Raw genomic sequence first — 19,904 nt, forward strand, 5'->3', positions numbered from 1 at the left:
ACAGGTGTGGCATATCAAGAAGCTGATTAAACAGCATGATCATTACACAGGTGCACCTTGTGCTGGGGACAATAAAAGGCCACTCTAAAATGTGCAGTTTTGTCACACAACACAATGCCACAGATGTCTTAAATTTTGCAGGAGCGTGCAACTGGCATGCTGACTGCGGGAATGTCCACCAGAGCTGTTGCCAGAGAATTGAATGTTCATTTCTCTACCATAAGCCACCTCCAACGTCGTTTTAGAGAATTTGACAGTACGTCCAACCGGCCTCACAACCGCAGACCACGTGTAACCAAAGACCTCCACATCCGGCTTCATCTCCTGCTGGATCGTCTGAGTCCAGCCAGCCGGATAGCTGATGAAACTGTGGGTTTGCACAACTGAAGAATTTCTGCACAAACTGTCAGAAACCATCTCAGGGAAGCTCACCTACATGTTCGTCGTCTTCACCAGGGTCTTGACCTGAATGCAGTTCGGCGAAATAACCGACTTCAGTGGGCAAATGCTCACCTTCGATGGCCACTGGCACGCTGGAGAAGTGTGCTCTTCACAGATGAATCCCAGTTTCAACTGTGCCGGGCAGATGGCAGACAGCGTGTACGGCGTCATGTGGGCAAGCGGTTTGCTGATGTCAACGTTGTGAACAGAGTGTCCCATGGTGGCGGTGGGGTTATGGTATGGGCAGGCATAAACTACGGACAACGAACACAATTGCATTTTATCGATGGGAATTTGAATGCACAGAGATACCGTGACGAGATCGTGAGGCCCATTGTGGTTTGCCATTCATCCCCCGCCATCACCTCATGTTTCAGCATGATAATGCACGGCCCCATGTCGCAAGGATCTGTACATAATTCCTGGAAGCTGAAAATGTACCAGTTCTTCCATGGCCTGCATACTCACTCACCAAACATGCCACCCATTGAGCATGTTTGGGATGCTCTGGATCAACGTGTGTGACAGCCTGCTCTAGTTCCCGCCAATATCCAGAAACTTCCCACAGCCATTGAAGAGGAGTGGGACAACATTCCACAGGCCACAATCAACAGCCTGATCAACTCTATGCGAAGGAGATGTGTTGCCCTGCATGAGGCAAATGGTGGTCACACCAGATACTGACTGGTTTTCTGATCCATGCCCCTACCTTTTTGTTTGTTTGTTTGTTGTTATTTATTAAGGTATCTGTGACCAACAGATGCATATCTGTATTCCCAGTTAGGGCCTAATTAATTTATTTCAATTGACTGATTTCCTTATATGAACTGTAACTCAGTAAAATCTTTGAAATTGTTGCATGTTGTGTTTATATTTTTGTTCAGTGTAATATTTGTAAACAAATAATACAATAATAAGACTACAACTTGAACCATGAGCCGCTGAAAAGACTGAGAAGCATTCATTCACAAAAGGACAGTTCTTTAAATCGTCGACATTTCCATGAGGAGGGCCTCTCATGTTATTGGTCTAGTCCTCTATGGTCATAACTAAGGCCTGCAGAACACTGAGGGCAATAACAACGTACCTGCTCATGTTTATCTGACACCAAACGGGAGTTCACCCACGTTTTAATTTACCACTACAGCACTGATGTATCCTCATTGATACACATGCTTTTCGTTTCCAAAGCAGTGGTTACACAGTCCATACATCTGATGCATTGAGAACTTCAGACTGCTAGAGAGGCAGCTTGAGTAACATATTGCTTCCATTCATGTACATTTTCATATAGATGTCATGCTTTTGATAGATGAGGAAACACAGGAAAATTACAAAACTAATGTGCAATGTATTGTATTTTTGGGGGAGAATTTTAATGGGTGTGTTTTACCGTTTTATTTTTTTAAATGTTTAAGGTGGTTTGCTAGTTTATACATTGAAAAAAATGTTGTTTGGAGGTTTTTCCTGTAAAATCTGTTTTATAAAACAAAAACGTTTTAAGTGTAGGTTTTGCTAAATTGAGCTTTAAGGTGTAGTAGTATAACCTCATACTGCTGCAAGTAGGTATGGTCGCAGGAACAAGGTGGCTCACAGTTGCAAACAGGTTTCAAAAGGCGAGAGGTTAAAACTGCAAGCTGAATGTGAGCAATCTGACCTGACATGTCTGATTAAGCAGTGGACTTGAGAAAACTATTAAATAATGAAGGTTAGTAAACAGGCAGAGGGACCTTTTTTGCGTAAAATGTAACAATATTGTGGTGCTGTACAGCCTCAACTATGAAGAAGTTCTTTCTGTATTTTCAAAATGTACTGTACTGTAAGTATGTAGCTGTGAATTTACAGTTATCCACTAGGTGGAGACACTGCCATTGTCCCCGAAAATTTGAAACTTGGGCAACAAGCTATGAAAGACGTCATAAGAACGCGCGTGGCAGCTGAGGGCAAAGCAGGGACTCACCAAAAGGTAAACAATGAAATTGGTTTCATGTTTTGTTAATAAAGCAATATACTTTTTTTTTTAAAAAAAAGAGATGTGTGTTGTATTTTTTGTTTGTTTGTTACAGAAACAGTGACTAGGGTATAGGGTAGCGTAGGTTTCACTATATTGTTGATGTGTTTCAGAAACATGTAATTTGTATTTATTTATTTATTTAAAGTTGCATTTAGAAACATGCTTCTTTCTAGTTGTATAGCTCGGATTAACGAGGAGTTTAGAATAAAATAAATGCAAGACGTAAAAGCTGATTCATGATCGATTGTACTACTTGCATTGCATTACACACCAAAAAAGATGCTCTGCTTTGGGAATCTCACTTGCATAGCTAATTTAATGAATAGAAATACAACATATCACGGCGTTGCTGTTTCAGTTCTTCTGTTTTCAGGGAGCAGGAAGGCAGAAGGAATGGACCCCAGCACAAGTTCCGCAGACCCGGTACCTGATCCAGATGTCGCCTCTCCCGAAATAGAAGACCCAGAGCAAAACAACAACAAGCCTCTTTCAGCGACCATGAGAGCCAAGATTGAACGTAACAGGCAGCGTGCACTGATGTTACGGCAAGCGAGGCTAGCCAGCAGACCCTATTCTGTAGCCGAAGGTACCGCATGTGTTCTGGACTTGTACCAACACTAAGAATTACCTGCTATGTAGCAAAAACAAGCCATTCTAGGTTTTCATGTGAATCCTAATAGTAAGTTACCAGTACAGGATATGTGTGATTAAGCATGCCTTAAAAACTGGAATGGCTAAAACTGCTTTGGAATGAGACTCTTTAAATTATACCCAGGATACTGTTATGCAGATACGAAGAGATAATTCTGCGGGCTGTTTTGGAAAACAGACCTGCATTACCTAAAGAATTAGAGGCAGCAATTATTATTGAGGAATGGCTGTGTATGACTTTGTAGTTGTACTTGTCATGAAAAAGCAGTACCATCCTAATGGCCATGGTGGCCCTACAACCTGTTGGCACTGTAAACCAGTATGTGTTTATCACTTGGGCACTAAAATTTAGTTATCCACAGTCGAAGTTGAACTACCCCCATGTAATGTTTGTTTTTAGTACTATAACAAAAGCACTGATATTTTAGTTAATATACATTTTCCATAATAATACCTGATGTGTTTTAAACTTACATCTTTATTAATTCTGCAGTACTGTAATTGGTCCAAGAGCCACATTTGTTATTTGATCCAGCTTAAATGTGGATTTTGTTATTGTGTGTATAAAGTGAACATCACGAATGCCAAAATGCTGTTCAGTGATGGCTTTTTTTCTTAGTACTGTACAGCAAATGTGTCTTGTTTGCATTATACTCCAGGAGGCACCTGTGCAAAAATTCAAAAGACGATTGACACTGGAGCTGGGTTTTTCATAGAAGAGGAGGAAGAAGAGCAGCATGAAGTGGAGAAAGTGGTGCACAAGCCAGGTACAACATCTCAAATGACTATAGGAGAACATTACCCTGTGCATATGCTTGTTTTTGCCAAGTGGAGTTTTGGGAAGGGACGGTCTGTACAGAAAATAACATAAATGCAGGGGACTCTTGACTGTTGTCACAGTTCTGTGTATTCCTTTCTGTTACTGCAGGTCCAGTGCTGGAGTTTGACTACTTGCTGTGTGAGGACTGCAACAAAGCATTTATGGACTCCTACCTCAGCAACAGCTTCAATTTAGCTGTGTGTGACAACTGCAGGTACAGTACTAGTACTACCCGTTTGTTACCTGTGCCTGCCCCACTGAACCTGTGCCAGAGCGATCAGATAAGATCCTGGCAAAGATGATGGGCAGATGAACCAATCAAAATGCAGAACTTTGCCGTGTGGTGCGCAGGGTGAGTCATATAGCAGTAGTTCATGTCCTGGCTAGGTAGTGTGAGGTAGCTGATCTTCGCTGGGGACTCAAGGGAGCATCGCATTGGCTCTGGCGCTGCCGTGGAGTCCCGGGGAGGCAAAACTGGCAGGGACTTTCTCCTCAGCGCGCTACAGTGAACCCTGCTGGCCAGGCACCCAGTGAGCTCAAAGGGCGGACACCTGGAGAACTGGACTTTGTCCTCCAGAGGTCGGTAGTTTGCCGACATCCGAGTTTCTGGTTGAAAAAGGAAGCTGGCTTGGCCATGGGATTGGAGGGTGCTTACTGAACATTGAGCCATGTGGGTAATAGCTGCGGTGAGGGGAAAAGAGATTGGGCATTCCAAATTGGTAGTAAATCGGGGGACACACTAAATCTTTTGTTTTTTTAAATGCTGAACTTTGACAGGAGTAGGGAGCCAATTAAATGTTTCTGATTGGACAGGTTGGATTTTAGCAGTTCATATGTGAACTTAGAAGACATTTTGACAGGAAGACCTGGTGCATAACAGATGTGAAACTAACATAACTGATTTATCACCAGGGATATGTTAATAAAAATATAAAAACGATCCCAATTCTGTGGAAAAAGACATTTCAGGAATATATATGACAAAGCAGAAAGCTATGGGAAGTAATTGGTTGTGTTTTGAAACCTACGCTTTTCAGTAACGCTTTAAGGCTATAACATGGGTGTCAGTATTGTGTAGTAAACTATATAAAAAAAAGTATAGTGTTACGACAGAAAAAGCACGCCTTGCTACGTAAAAATAAAGTTTGAAAACAGAAAGATCTAGAGCAAAACTATAGGCTGAGGAATTTCAAGCTCTAAAATGAATGAGTAACTTGGCAGATTTAATGGCAGGTCTCCTAAGTGGTCCAATAAACCCAAGCATTTTCATAAAACTGAAAAAACATTTTCTAGAGGATCCTTAGAAGTAAGGTGCTACAACCAATTGTATTTGTGACCTTTCAGGGACAATGAGAACAAACACAAGCTGATAACCCGAACAGAAGCCAAGCAGGAGTACCTCCTGAATGACTGCGATCTTGACAAGAGGGAACCCATACTGAAATTCATCTTGCGAAAGAACCCTCACAACTCCCACTGGGGCGACATGAAACTCTACTTGAAGCTTCAGGTGAGCTGGAGTCCTGGATCTGATTTTCAGGCAGATAACTGGGTTTGAAGTGCATTAGTCACAAGTCACTTCTTAATTGGAACCTATTACCACCAACTACACTTATAATTTCACTGAGAAGAGTGTAGATCTTGCACTCAGAATGTCAGTGACAAAGCATTCCAAACTTTTAAACCATAACAGGTTCTATATAAGTGCGTTAATATCAGGTTTCTGTCTTTTATTTTTTCAATTTAGATTTAATGACTTCTAATATGTTTTTAGAATGTAAGATACAGCACCTGGGTAAATGCACAGACCCATTTTGTTTCCACCTGTAGGTTGTGAAACGCTCTCTGGAAGTATGGGGCAGTGAGGACGCCCTGGAGGAAGCTAAAGAATCCCGTCAGGAGACCCGAGACAAGCGGAAGCAGAAACAGTTTGACAAGAAGGTGAAAGGTATGATTATGGAAACATCTGAGATGGGATACACTTAAAGTATGGTATGGGAGTGACATATAAATCATCTTCCACAGATGTAAATATTATTAGAACCACCCATGTCTTGCAAAAATATATGATCTAGTATTTAAGTGCAATTTACAGGCAAAGAGACAGACACCTCGGTATGTCCAGTCTGAGAGTCTGTAAAACTTTTGCTAAAGAATATCCTAAGCAAGTTTTCAGAGCTCTTTTGGCACATTTATCTATCTTCTGGTTTTAATAAAAGGAAAGTGATATTTTCCTTAGGGGGCACGGTTATGCAAGTTTCATACAAAATTACATTTTAGTTTCTCAGGTTCTGAAACTTATTTTTTCTTCAGTTGTGTCAGAATACATCAGTGCTAGCATTTATAATGCACTTTACGCAAAGTGCAATTAGCCAAAGTCGTCCCCTTCTGGGAACAATCCACTGAATTCTTGCCAAATTTGTAAAACAGCTATGTGATGTCTGAAGTGGTGAATGGGTTTCACTGTTGCATTCAAACAAGGTCTTTTTAAAATGTTGCGCTTTCACAACCACATTGTGTTTGTCATAAAAAAAGTACAATGGGAATTGAACCTTTCTTCCCTAAACAGAACTTCGCAGAGCTGTGAGAAGTAGCTTGTGGAAAAAGGACTCAAGTTCCCACAAGCATGATTCAAGTGCTTCTCTAACTTCTGTTCCTATATATATTGAGAAAGAAGTGACACATATATTAACAAAATTTGCTGTCACATGTGGTGCATGAATTATACTTTAAAAAATTTAAATTTGTAACAAAACTTGATGCTAAAAATATATATATATATATATATATATATGTGTGTGTGAATGTTGTTAAATACATCAATTAATAAATAAACATTTGTACTGATTTTTTTTTGTTTTTAAATACATATAAGACATCATAGCTGAAGACAGCAATAACAACAACCGAATGTAAAAGTAGAAAGAAACCACACACGTATCTTGAGAGTACCAAAATGTTGGTCACAGTGCTTAGAGATTAGCGATTGTGATTGGTAGGGTTAATAAGTGATTTATCTTTACAGTTTGACAGAATCTCATAGCACTTTCCATGTGCGTGTGTTTCAAGAAGTTAAGATATTGGCCCAAATATTTGAAAGGTATGCGCACCGCGCAGAGGATTATGCACTTCGCAAATAGCTGTTATGTGCAAAATGTGCCATATTCGAAACTTTTTTGCATGCCACAATCTGTTTTGTGCTGTGCACAAGTATAATGTATGCATAGCGCAATTTGGTGGGAGAGGCTGACAATTTGTGAGATCCTGCCATGCTTGAAATTATGCGCCAAGCACAAAAACAGTTTTGCGAGGCACAAAATAATGCTTTTAAAAAGCAAGCCTTAATTCCGCACACATCACTCCAGCACTCACTCACCCAATCACTGAAGTGAAATGCAGGCGCTTTCCAAGGTACTACAACAATGGAAAACACCCAGCGATTATATTCAAAAGAACGATTGTGATAGCAGCATCACTAGTTTTAATACATGTTTAAAAAATAAACAGGGAAGCTGCAATCATGGTCTTTCTTTTGGACTGAAAGAAAACTGATCACTTGCCTAAGCACTGTTTCTTGGTGGTGAAAGAATAACTCCCAAAACAGAATCAAGAGTACAGCACAGTATCATAATACATACTGTCGATGTGTAACATAGACCGAGCTGGCAGATACTAAACAACTACCTGTACAATGCAGGAAAGCTTTACTTTAAAAGACACACGCAGCAGTATATCAGCCCTAGACCGATCAAACAACAGTTTTTACCTCCTTACCTTACATTTACATAGATTTCAATATCAAAGACGCTGCTTATACAGTAGTAGGCTAGGCTACTGATTACTGTATTGGTAAATTTTGAATGTAAAGTTAATGTACGAAAGGAGCTCCTTTCTTATTCCACTGCCCATTCGTCCGTTTTATTTAAGTTGAATTAATTGCCCCCCAGGTTTGTCAAGCAAGTTAAGTATATATATATATATATATATATATATATATATATATATATATATATATATATATATATATATATATATATATACACACACACACATACATACATACAGTGGCTCTCAAAAGTATTCACCCCCTTGAATTTTTTTACATTTTATTGTGTTACAACATGGAATCAAAATTGATTTAATTAGGAGTTTTTTGCCACTGATCAACACTAAAAAAGTCCATAATGTCAAAGTGAAAAATAAAATCTACAAATTGTTCTAAATTAATTACAAATATAAAACAGAAAATAATTGATTGCATAAGTATTCACCCCCTTTGCTATGACACACCTAAATAAGCTCTGGTGCAACCAGTTGTCTTTAGAAGTCACATAATTAGGCAATTAAGGTGTTTCACATGATTTCAGATTAAATACACCTGTCTCTGGGAGGTCCCACAGTTGGTTAGTACATTTCCTAACAAAAACTACATCATGAAGACGAAGGAACATTCAAAGCAAATCCGGAATAAGGTTCTTCAAAAGCACCTCGGGTAGGATATAAGAACATTTCAAAGGCATTGAATATTTCCCGGAGCACAGTAAAGTCATTATTTATTAAGAAATGGAGAGAATATGGCACAACTGTGAATATGTCTAGAACAGGCCGTCCTCAAAAACTGAGTATCCAGTGAGAAGGGCAGTAGTCGGAGGCGCCCAAGAGGCCAATGGCAACTAAAGGAGTTACAGTCTTCCACGGTTGAGCTGGGAGACACTATACGCCAACAACATCCCGGGTGCTTTACAAAACTGGCCTTTATGGGAGAGTGGCAATAAGAATGCCATTGTTGAAAAAAAACAATGATGCATCAAATCTTGGCTAGAGTTTGCCAGAAGGCATGTGGGAGACTCTGAGACAAAGTGGAAGAAGATTCTATGGTCTAATGAGACCAAAATAGAGCTTTTTGGCCTCAACGCTAAGCGCTATGTTTGGCGTAAGTCTAACAGTGCACATCATCCTGAGAACACCATCCCTACCGTAAAGCATGGTGGTGGCAGCATCATGCTATGGGGATGCTTCTCTGCATCAGGGTCTGGAAAGCTTGTGAAGGTAGAGGGCAAAATGGATGGAGCAAAGTACAGAGAAATCCTGGAGGAAAACCTGATGAAGTCTGCAAGAGACCTGGGACTTGGGAGAAGATTCATCTTCCAGCAGGACCATGACCCCAAAAATACAGCCAAAGCCACACTGGAGTGGCTTAAAAACAAAAAGGTCAATGTCCTGGAGTGGCCTAGTCAAAGCCCGGACCTCAATCCAACTGAGAATATTAAGTTGAAAAGGGGGGGTGAATACTTTTGAGAGCCACTGTGTGTGTGTGTGTGTATATATATATATATATATATATATATATATATATATATATATATATATATATATATATAATATGCTATAAAAAGCAGATGATTCCAGCTGGGTTATTAATATTAATTATTGCTGTTAATGTATATGTGTATTTTCTTATAACAGAAAACAAAGTAAATAAAAATCTATAAATGAATTAGAATAGGTAACATGTACTCATATTTGTGGGACACCTGTCAACATTATGGAGACAGAACTTCCCAGCAAACAGCACAGCATAGATACATCTGTTTGAATTCTGTAGAATCTGTGATGGCCCTTTTAAATATTTAGCTTATTAGCCATGCTAATGCCTGTGATAATGATAAACATTAGATACAAATGTGTGCATGTGCACAAATTTTATATGCTTAAGCACAAAATTATTTGAATTGCTCCGAAGGCCAAATTTGAATGAAAATGGATAAGTTTTACGATAAGCGTGACAGGCTTGCAATGCGAAGAATGTTTCCATTACATGCATTTAGCTAAGTGTCCTGTCCTCAGCAACATTGGCAAAGGGCCGCAGTGCCCAAGATGCTCAATCTGTAAACTATCCCTGTAGTTGCATTCTCCAAAGGCTCCCTTTCCTTTTCATGCAACTCACCAGGTAATTCCACACTAAGGTATAAGGACACGGTTGACTTTTTTTTTTTTTTTTTTTGTAAGTATTGTTATTTATTTCTCATTGATATCAGAAGTATACTTTGACACCCACGATCTGCATTCCATGCTATTGACTGTGCCATACAGGTGTAGGAGCAGGGAGCGTGGTGAGTGGGGGCCAGTTGGAAGGGGCTTTCAGCAGGAGTATGAGTAAGGGATACACATGTGCAGACTGTATCCACAGGCAGCGTTCTTGGCCAGCTCTAACCTGAGATTCCTGTCTTCGGGGCTTCCGAATAGAGTAGTGTTTTCAGCATTGTTAGTTTGTTTTACAGTCCACACTTATGTAAATAGGTTTATGTATAGTGTAAGGAGCATGGGTTACATTTGAGTGTAGACTTGTCTGAGGAATGTTGGTATGTGCTGTACACCTATGATAGCTACTTGGCAGGGTATTGTTAACAGACCATTGTCATGTAGTATTCCAATTCCACACATTCACGTGTAGCTGTTGTGCATTTTTGCTATATTGGTATTGAATGTGGTTTTGCGAGGCACAAACACATTTGCGAATTGAGCAAGAAACTGCTATTTTCCAACTTCACACAACTTGTACTGTGTTGGAAAATACAATTTTGGAGCAAAACCACAAATTTTTGTGAGGCACTAATTTTGTGAAGGTAGAAGGCAAGGGCTTAGTGCTAAATAAATGATTTGTTTTATTTAGATTAAACACACTTTGAGAGCCATGGACCCCCACCCCCACCCCACCCCACACAGACACGCAGGCACAGTTGGTTCTGGTGTCTCTCACAGGGCCCGTGGGTTGCAGCACTGTAGTTTAGTTCCTGGCCATGACCTGGAGAATATAAAAAAGAGAAGGTCAGACAAAATGCTCACTGGATCTAACGCTATTTATTCATAACTGTAAAGCTATTTCATTACAGACCAAATCTACCCCCTAATCAAGTAGACAAACCCTTCAGCTAACGCCTTCTCCAGAAAACAGTCAAACTCATTACACTGAGGGAGACAATAGCCAGAAACACAAGTCTACTCTATTTGGTTTCTTACAGTGTATGCTATAGGCAACCAATGGTCTCTGACCAAGTGCTAGTTAGAGTGATCATAAGGCTCCAACTTTTCTCCAAGAACTGGATTATAAAGAAAGATACCAAGCCACCTTCCTCCACTCCATTGTTTCTCACCTCGTTCATCCAGCTGATATAAGCCGAGACTCGTGTGAAGACTGTTGGTTTCATTTGGACATTGCATCCTTCGGATGAGACAAAGCTGGTCACACCATGGACATAGTACCTTCCATTTACTATGCAGTTCAAGGGGCCGCCGGAATCCCCCTGCAGGAGAAAGCAGATGGTTTGGCCTGGAGCGGAGATACAGTGCAGGCACAGCACATTGCAGACAAAACAAGACACACGATACATTACAGAAACTTATTTGAAGGTTGCCTTTAGCTAAGCGGTCACTAAATGTAATCATCATAACAAAAATAATCAACTTAGACGTTACACTTAAGATATGCAAAAAAGTTTGAGAATCGCTTTACAATTGTTAATTGTCTTTTTTCTATTCAGAAATGTGGAAACTGGTGATTTTGAGTAGCTTAGAGAATTTAATTGACTGTTTACCAGACAGAATGCAGTTAAAGTCCTGGGTACTGGAAACAGCTGTTGGAATGCACAATTCTCACCTGGCAGCCCGAGCGCACGCCATCTCCCCCGGCGCACACCATGCTGGTCTTTACAGTGGAGCCCCACCAATAACCACTGGAGCACGTATTGTAGTCTACCACTGGGAGGTAGGCCTGCCGCAGCACAGGAGAAACCTGCCCGTTCGCTGGAAGAAGGGAAAAAATGCCTTTATAGATGGATCTGAAACAACTTAAAATAAGGGCAATAAATAAATTCACATAAACTTTCATTGATGAATACTTTTCCTTTTTATTGATTTTCTAGTTATGCAGATACTAACTTTAACAACTTATAATTAATTATTTTGGAACATTGTAGATTCATAATGAATTCCAGTGGAAGCACAATCGTATATTATATATAGATATCTCTCTCTGACCATTTCTTAATCACTGCTAATATTAATCTCCCTGCTCCTTCCTCCACTACTGATACTTCTTCTGTCCCAAGAGTCTCTCAGAATGTGTCTCTGCATCCCCTCTAACTGGTACTCTCCCTCAGTTATGATGCGGTGACCCTCTACAATGCCACCATTACTCATATGATCGACACTGTTGCCCCGTTTACAACTAGAACTGTCAAGAAAGATCGAAACTCCCCATGGAACACCCCCGAAATTCAATTGCTTAACTCTGCCTGCCGCAAGCTTGATTGCAAGCAGAGGTCATCTGGACTAACGGTTCACAAAGAGATCTGGACCGACCATCTCACGAGCTACAGGTGGATGCAAACCGCAGCCAGGGTGAAATACTTCACTGAAATCATAGCTATGAGACACGGTAAACCCAATGTTCTCTTTAAGACCATTGGCCAAATCCTACATCCAGCCATCGACAGATCCAACTCCCATCCATCCTCTTAACTGTCATGATTTCTCCTTTCAGAACAAAATCGACTCTGTCTACTACTCGACCATCTTGACGCTCCTCCGGTTGCCCTTCCTGCTCTTTCTCCTCTCTCCATTGCTGACACTTCTGACTTACTGTTGAAATCAACTACTGCCACATGCCCCCTGGACCCCTGGCCAACTAACCTTGTCCGTCTCCTTGCTTCTGATCTTGCTCCCTCCATTATGCACACTCTCAACCTGTCTCTGGACTCGGTTCCTGCTGCCCTCAAGCTTGCTAGAGTTACGTTGTTACTCAAAAAAACTCTCCCTTGACATGGCTGACTTATCTAATTTCTGTCCCATCTCCAATCTCCCTTATCTCTCAAAAACTCTCAAAAGGGCTGTAGCCAGTCAGCCGATCATGGACAACAATCTGCTTGAATCTCTACAGTCTGGTTTCCGGCTGCATCGCAGTACTGAAACTGCTCTGCTCCGAACTGCGAATGATCTCCTGCTCAATGCTGATGCTGGTGCTCCCTCTGTGCTTGTGAACTATTTCAAGACTTATGTTCTGAGTTTAGGTAAACCATAGAAAGGGAAAAACTTAATTAAGCTCAAACTGTTCTGCAGTGGAATAAGTCTTATGCCCATGTGTGTACAGAAAATGTATAAGGGACTTGTTATGAGAATGCTGTGTTAATATAAATGAATGGAATAATGGACAGCTTAAGGCAGCAAAAGCACTTACATTTTGTGTAGCCCCAGCCGGAGATGTAGCAGTTGTTGTTGTTGGGAAGAATCTGGCCCTCGGGAGCTAGCTCCCCCAGCTGGACGTTAGAGTTCAGTACAGCATCTTGAGACAGCTTCAGCAATGCAATGTCATAGCTGCATGCAGGAAGAAGTACTTGAGGAAGACATACATATAGATGTACCTACAGCATTAAAGTGCTACAGAACTCCCTGGAGTGTTCACAAGAAAAATTTCACTTTATCCTGCTGTGTGCTGTGTTGTCCATATCGCAACATTATATTTTTCAACATAATTCTGATAATTTGGATACTTTTCAACATAATCCAGATTGTTTTACCCGATTTATGTTTTATGACCCATGATGTGATTAACAATGTCAAACTAGTGGACAATGTGTTTGCAAATACGGGACATGCCAACGTAAGCCGTAGGAAACACTGGATAGCCTATGTGTTCAGCAGTAGCCACTAGATGGCACTGTTGTCACTCTTTAAAACTTGGTCCTCGTCATCAATCGGTATGACCCCCAAGCAAAAGTGTTTCCAATAGTACGACGAATATAGTATGTTTAAATTACTCAGATGCTATGTAGTTAAACAAAAGTGGGGTAGTTCAGCTAAGAGATATATTATTATGGGCTAAAATAATGCATTTATATTTATTTGATTTATAGTATCACGTCTATATAAGTTATACCAATACCTGCAAAATGAATTTGACCTTGCTGTTTCCTATCTTCCTGGATCGCTTGAAATAACTTTCAATACTTTTTGCAGCATTATGAACTGCTTCGGGCATTTCGATCTGTCCTGAAGCTTGGTGTATGTTTACAATTTTGGCTTTAGTCCCGGAATCAGCATCTTCATTCTTTTCAGTGAAGTAGTAGAAGGTGTACTAAGATAAAAGTCAATCGATGCACCCGTTATTCTCACTCGAGATTTCCCCAAAGCTAACTTTTACAGATCTATCATCACCTGTCATATCCACTTGTTTCCTACAGGTGGCCATTCCGTTCGCTCACTCTGGTCACTGATGGGAAATGCTCAGGAGCTCTCAGCAGGAGCGGAACTGAGCAAACCGTTAAGTTGATTATTTTACTGAGCCGCCCTGAGCCGCTCACTTACTTAATGCACCCAATGACTGTTCAGGTTGCTAGGATACAGTCTGCCTGACATCACGTGCAACAGTGTCATCTTGGATGAATGAACTAAATTACCTATCATTTTCAGACATCATTAAAACGTGATGTTAACATTTTTGTAAAATACCTACTGCAACAGTAATTTAATATAGTAAATTAAATAGCAAGACAACTCTTGTTGTGAGCTGAGGTTATTTTCTAACCAGGGGCCTGAGTAGTCTGAGTTATGGCATATTGGTTGGCATTTCATTCATTCATTTATTCATTCATTAATTTGTTTATGTTATGGTAAGCTATAATAATAATAATAATAATAATAATAATAATAAGAAGAATAACGAATTAATAATAATCTAATACATATTTAATATTTGATAAACTTATATTTTGTAGTTGTATTCATAAAACACATATAACACCGTCGTCCTTTATTTGTCCTGTCATAAAGTGGAAAAACAAATATTGTATATATATATATATATATATATATATATATATATATATATATATATATATATATATATATATATTATATTATATTATATATTATATATACTATAACATTATAATAACTATAACTTTGACTAGCGCACGCGTAGACCAGACATTCTTGTTTATATTTTATTTTGCCTATATTTATGTTTTTATTCTCGAATATGGCCAGGACCACAACAATTGAAAGCACATCTCTTATTAAATATTTGCAACTTGAATATAAGAACATATCGTTCCCTGTAATTTTAGAAAATAATCGAACTCAAGTGTCTTTCACCTCCACTGACAGTTTTTGAATGACTGCATACTTCTACGATGAGCAAGTAAATCTTGATTCCTGAAGTTTATGTTGTTTTTGTTTTTTAACTTTATTGGCTGGAATATAAATTTCCGGGAACTAAACTGAAAATGCCCAGGACGAGGCAAGTCCCTCCGAAAACGAAAAACGAGAGAACGGCAACGAACAGCGTGAAAGCCTTTTCAGGTGAGGTAAATAATTTTTAACTCAACACTATGAAGGTTCAACTCTGACACTGGATCTTTTAGATGAAGACTTTTGCATTTTAAATATATTCTGTGAGTTGTCATCGTTACTGGTTATTGCTGCAGCTGTCGTGACTGTTTTTTTTTAATTTCTCTTTAATTTGTATGATAGGCCTATGTATATGGTGTGCGTGGATAATTGTTACAACTTGTCTTTTGCTGTATCTGGGACCCTCTTGGAAATGAGTCTTTATCCTAGCTAGAGGATTTTTAAATAAAAAAATAAAGTGTGTTGAGTGTAGTGAGACTGACCCAGCAGCAATGTTGTTGCTTTTCCAGTATGGGTGGATGATAACCTGCTGCACAGCAATGTACTGTTCGGTCCCTTCATGCACATACAAGTTGTGATCTCCCACCACCACGCGCAGGGTCTGTCCCCTGAAAACAGAGGGAAGGAGAGATTCCCTGACCTTAATCTGTTACGAGAGGGAGGCGTGGGGTTGGGGTGGGGGTGGGGTTGGGGGGGGGGGGGGGGGGTGGGGGGGGGGGGGGGGGGGGGGGGGGGGGGGGGGGGGGGGGGGGTTGGGGGGGGTAGGGTGCCTTTGAAGTTCAAGGGGCCTGGATTGAGCAGGGGTAAGAAGGCTGAAGTGCAAGATTCTCAAATCTATTTTCCCATGATGATTTGGGGTAATAGCTCTGAGAATTTAGCCCTATACCAATTTTAAATTGTTAATCTTTCCAGGGTTATAAATCAATGACATGATTCAGCTTTTCAGACTTTCCCTTTCCTTGTGATTATTACATATAAACTGTACTGAATATATTTAAACATTGACATATCAGTATGTCATTGAGGCTATATAGTTTGACATATATATGCATGAACAATTGATATGATATCTAACTCAACTTTTTCCCTTTTAAATTGAATACTAATTGGTCTCCATGCTTAATCATAATCTGTTACTCTACATTTGTGCATTAAATGACCATTTTAGTGGGAGATTTGAATAAAAAGAATTACAAAGCTACCTGTCGACGCAGTGAGCGGCCGTCATCACCCAGTGCCTCTTAATCAGGGTGCCTCCGCAGGTGTGGTAATAGCTTCCTCCAGAGTTATACTGCAGCGAGATCTGAGAGGAAACACCCTTCAGTGAGTCCTGGGCCTCTGACTGGCTGAGCTAATCATGAAGCTGCATCTTGGAAGCCCCTTGCCCAGAATAATTAAACAACTTTAGACATAGGACATGTGTTACCAAGTACTTGGGAAATGTACTTTGCATACAGTGGGCTCTGTTCACAAAAGGTTCATGGCTGTTTAAATGAATGTTTTTCGGAAGTGTGTTTATATTCATTCCCTTAGGTTAATATAAGAATAAACCTTCTCTGGAACAGCTGAAAAGAGTTTCACAAAGTCCAAAGCAAAATGGATTTTGTAAAACAAAATCGGTTTGTGTATAGGAAAGAATGTTTTTAAAGAGAACTACAATGGGATCTACTTAAGGGTTAATGGCAATGTGGAAATGCTGCTGCTACCCCCAAAAAATCTTCATTATTGTGCAAAATAATAACTGTAAAAATATTGAATTTCATCACTGTCTTGAATTTGAAATAAATCCGTTTTTCAAAATGAACAATTTTTTCCCCATTTTTGTTTTTCTAAATGAATGAATGGATGCATTTCTCCTGTGTTTAGTTGGTGTGATGACGTGTTGTTGTAAATGAACAGAGGCTGGACATGAACCTGCGACCCTGTCTTAACCACTGTGCAAAACAACCTGGCTCGTCTGCCTTGACGATTATAGATCATTCAAACTCATCTGACTGACGGGACATAATCTGCCATGGCAGTGTATCACACAACACTGCCAGTTACACTGGCAAGCTTACCTGCCACGGCCAGGAGTTGGGTGTTGCCTCGTCACCACCAACAACTCGTCCCTCTTGTCCTTCCAAGCGCTCCAGAAATTCAGGCTTATGATCAGACTCTGCTGTGTGTCCTTTGGAATGGAAACAGAAAGCAGTAACAGCACTATAAACATCAATTGAAATAATCAGAAAAGAATTACGATATAATGGTTCATTTACCTAAATAAACAGGCAGAAATTATGACAAAAAAAAGTACGTTTTTGAGTACAGTAAGGACATTACTACACATATAGTTCTATAATGATGCACACTGCCAGTTTTGTAAGTAATACACAGAATAAAACAGGTAAATACAGTATACTGAAAAAAATTAACAAGTGGAAGAATGTCACATAGCTCCATCTGGATATGAAGAGGATTCACATACAAGCTCTGCTTTTTTTTTTTTTCTTCATCAGATCCCCATGATGAAAATATAATATAATGTAGTAATACACTATTTGCCATCTATTATTTACTAAACAGCAATTACTTAAATTCATTAAAAAAAAAAAAAAACTACCAGGCATGAATTTACCACCCAATTAGCACCAAAACTCAGAAAGAAATTCAGTTTACTATATAATTGACACTCAGAAAGTACCACTCAATGTGGTATTCTTACCGAGAAGGACAAGGCTAGTTAACACCAGGAGCCTCAGCATTGTTGAAGGAATAAAAGTTACAGCTAATCAACTTGTAATGTGGTACTACAGCGTAAAGCACCCTTCTTTTATACTTGGCTGGGTGATAAGAAATGACATAAAATTTAGCAGGTTTATTTATTTAATTTCTTTCTTTCCATTCTCACAAGTGGGAACCGCACAGGTGAGCCAGTGATACAGGTGTTGTTTTCACACATGCGTGGAATGTTTGATATTCAGTGCACAGTTCACCTTGATACATGATGTTTTTCTTCCCGTAGCTCTCAAATCTCTTTATATTTTATATCTGTCCAAATTTATTTGTTTGGGTAAAATTCCCGAAGTGACGTAGTCAGTGTTTCGATTGACCAAAGGTCATTTATAAGGGACATTTTGTTTATGCTGGGTTTTTATTTTAGCCCAGTTTTGAATAATTAGGTCAAGTTTGCAGTTCATGAAACATTTTGAAGTTGGAGAGAGGATTATAAGTTTATTCAAAATGTTCAAAACAACTTTTAACTAAGAATGTTTATAAACACTGTTCTAAAGAACATTCCTAAAAAAATAATAAAAATATCAAATCAACAGTACGAAGGCCACTCTTGAAATCAGGACTTAAAGGATGTGTTGCAGTATGAATACCTCTGTTAACAAAGGGGAACAGGACTAAATGGCTAAAATATGCACAAGACAGAAATTGGACAATGGAACAATGGTCAAAGGTGCTTTGGACTGTTGATGGATGGACAACACCTGTGCCTTCTGCCAGTCCTGTTGTCAATTCAACACTTGTCTTTCTATTCATTAAGGATATTATCTTCAAGTATTGACGCTTTAGACAGCTTTTTTGGGTTTTCCAATCCTGGGTTTGTCAATTACAGATGATGTTTCTCTGTACTTGTTGATTATGCTTCAGATACCACACCTTGAAAATCAAGTGATGTGAGCTATTTCACCCAATACTTGTCCTTCTTTATGCAAGTCAAAGTTGTTATAATAGTAGAAAACACTAGTGGAGGATTTGAGTACATTGTTGATGTTCATTATTCACCAGAGTTGAAAAATGCAACATATCTAAGACTTGCACAGCAGTGTATATATTTTTAAATTCCATTGGAATTTAATACCAAGCAATTGTGCTGGTGTGTATGTTTGTTACCACCCTCAATCTGATATAGAATGTGATGCAGAAAAGGTTCCAGTTAATCCTGGCCGCAGTGACACAAAGCTAGGAGAATTTGGGAATCCTTACAAATCATTTTGGTACAAGATAGCCCTCAATTATACTACCAGGAAATGCTTCCTTTTGCTCACAACTCCCCATGACTTAGCTGGTTACATTTTTTTTAAATGGAAAATACATCATACACTCACAGACAATAGCATTGGCACACTATGTTTATTATACCATAACTCAAAGTAACAGATTAAGGCCAAGCATTTAGTAAACTTTAGCCATATGCTTTGTGTATTGGAAGATAAACTGTTTGGCAATCAGCCTAGGAGCAGATGGCATCCTTGGACTTTGTAGAGAATATTTTTTGACTGCATTCATTCAATCTTCAATCACATGAACGTCTCCAGTCCCTGAACTGCTAAAACACCCCATATCATGGTTGGCCCACCTCCATGTAACTGTAGGTACAAGATTTCTTCATAAAAGTTTTTTTTTTTTTCTCTACAAACTACCGAGGTCCATTTTTCTTTAATTCGCAGCGAGGTCTTGTACAGTTCTTTCAAGCACTGCATGCCTGATGATTCTAAAACTTCCTTTAAGTCCATGGCTATCGTTTTTTTTTTTTCCTACCCGCTGTACCCGTAATTTTTTTGGGCACCCACTTTCAGCGTTTTAGTTTCATTAGTTCTGTGGTACTTCCTGATTACTGCTCTAATTGTGGATGTTGTTATTCCATATTTTTTTGATCCAGCTCTTGTCTTGACCATTATCTGCTGTTTTGCCAAAACATTCTTCAACAGATGTAAATAACCACCTATTTTTTTCTGGCTATTGACTTTATATGGCAGCTTAATTACTGTGTAATAGTTTTAAATCCATGAGTACCGGTAT

At 39.4% G+C, this 19,904-nt stretch overlaps 2 protein-coding genes across 2 annotated transcripts; one reads left to right on the top strand and one right to left on the bottom strand.

Annotated features, from left to right (window-relative positions):
* Positions 1-2,340: 2,340 nt before the first annotated feature.
* On the top strand, positions 2,341-6,647 carry LOC121325150 (DNA repair protein complementing XP-A cells homolog). Its single transcript, XM_041267501.1, has 7 exons — positions 2,341-2,407; positions 2,814-3,041; positions 3,766-3,873; positions 4,035-4,140; positions 5,271-5,436; positions 5,757-5,874; positions 6,496-6,647. The coding sequence occupies exons 2-7, from the start codon at positions 2,849-2,851 to the stop codon at positions 6,645-6,647; spliced, it is 843 nt and encodes a 280-aa protein (XP_041123435.1). The 5' UTR covers positions 2,341-2,407; positions 2,814-2,848.
* Positions 6,648-10,679: 4,032 nt separating this feature from the next.
* Positions 10,680-19,618, bottom strand: LOC121325216 (chymotrypsin-like elastase family member 1). Its single transcript, XM_041267630.1, has 8 exons — positions 19,526-19,618; positions 17,174-17,371; positions 16,316-16,416; positions 15,596-15,721; positions 13,162-13,298; positions 11,584-11,729; positions 11,081-11,230; positions 10,680-10,731 (listed from the first exon to the last, which is right to left on the bottom strand). The coding sequence occupies exons 1-8, from the start codon at positions 19,616-19,618 to the stop codon at positions 10,714-10,716; spliced, it is 969 nt and encodes a 322-aa protein (XP_041123564.1). The 3' UTR covers positions 10,680-10,713.
* Between the last annotated feature and the right edge of the window lie 286 nt (positions 19,619-19,904).

The sequence above is a fragment of the Polyodon spathula genome, chromosome 1 (assembly GCF_017654505.1).
Source record: "Polyodon spathula isolate WHYD16114869_AA chromosome 1, ASM1765450v1, whole genome shotgun sequence".
NCBI lineage: Eukaryota > Metazoa > Chordata > Actinopteri > Acipenseriformes > Polyodontidae > Polyodon > Polyodon spathula.

Excerpts from the sequence above, each read along its gene's own strand:
- LOC121325150 (XM_041267501.1), top strand. The coding sequence starts at position 2,849 with ATGGACCCCAGCACAAGTTCCGCAGACCCGGTACCTGATCCAGATGTC. Across the intron at positions 4,141-5,270 it reads GCTGTGTGTGACAACTGCAG|GGACAATGAGAACAAACACA; the intron begins GTACAGTACTAG and ends GTGACCTTTCAG. Across the intron at positions 5,875-6,495 it reads GTTTGACAAGAAGGTGAAAG|AACTTCGCAGAGCTGTGAGA; the intron begins GTATGATTATGG and ends TTCCCTAAACAG.
- LOC121325216 (XM_041267630.1), bottom strand. The coding sequence starts at position 19,618 with ATGGACTTAAAGGAAGTTTTAGAATCATCAGGCATGCAGTGCTTGAAA. Across the intron at positions 15,722-16,315 it reads GCCGCTCACTGCGTCGACAG|GGGACAGACCCTGCGCGTGG; the intron begins GTAGCTTTGTAA and ends CTCTGTTTTCAG. Across the intron at positions 13,299-15,595 it reads AGCAACAACATTGCTGCTGG|CTATGACATTGCATTGCTGA; the intron begins GTCAGTCTCACT and ends TCCTGCATGCAG.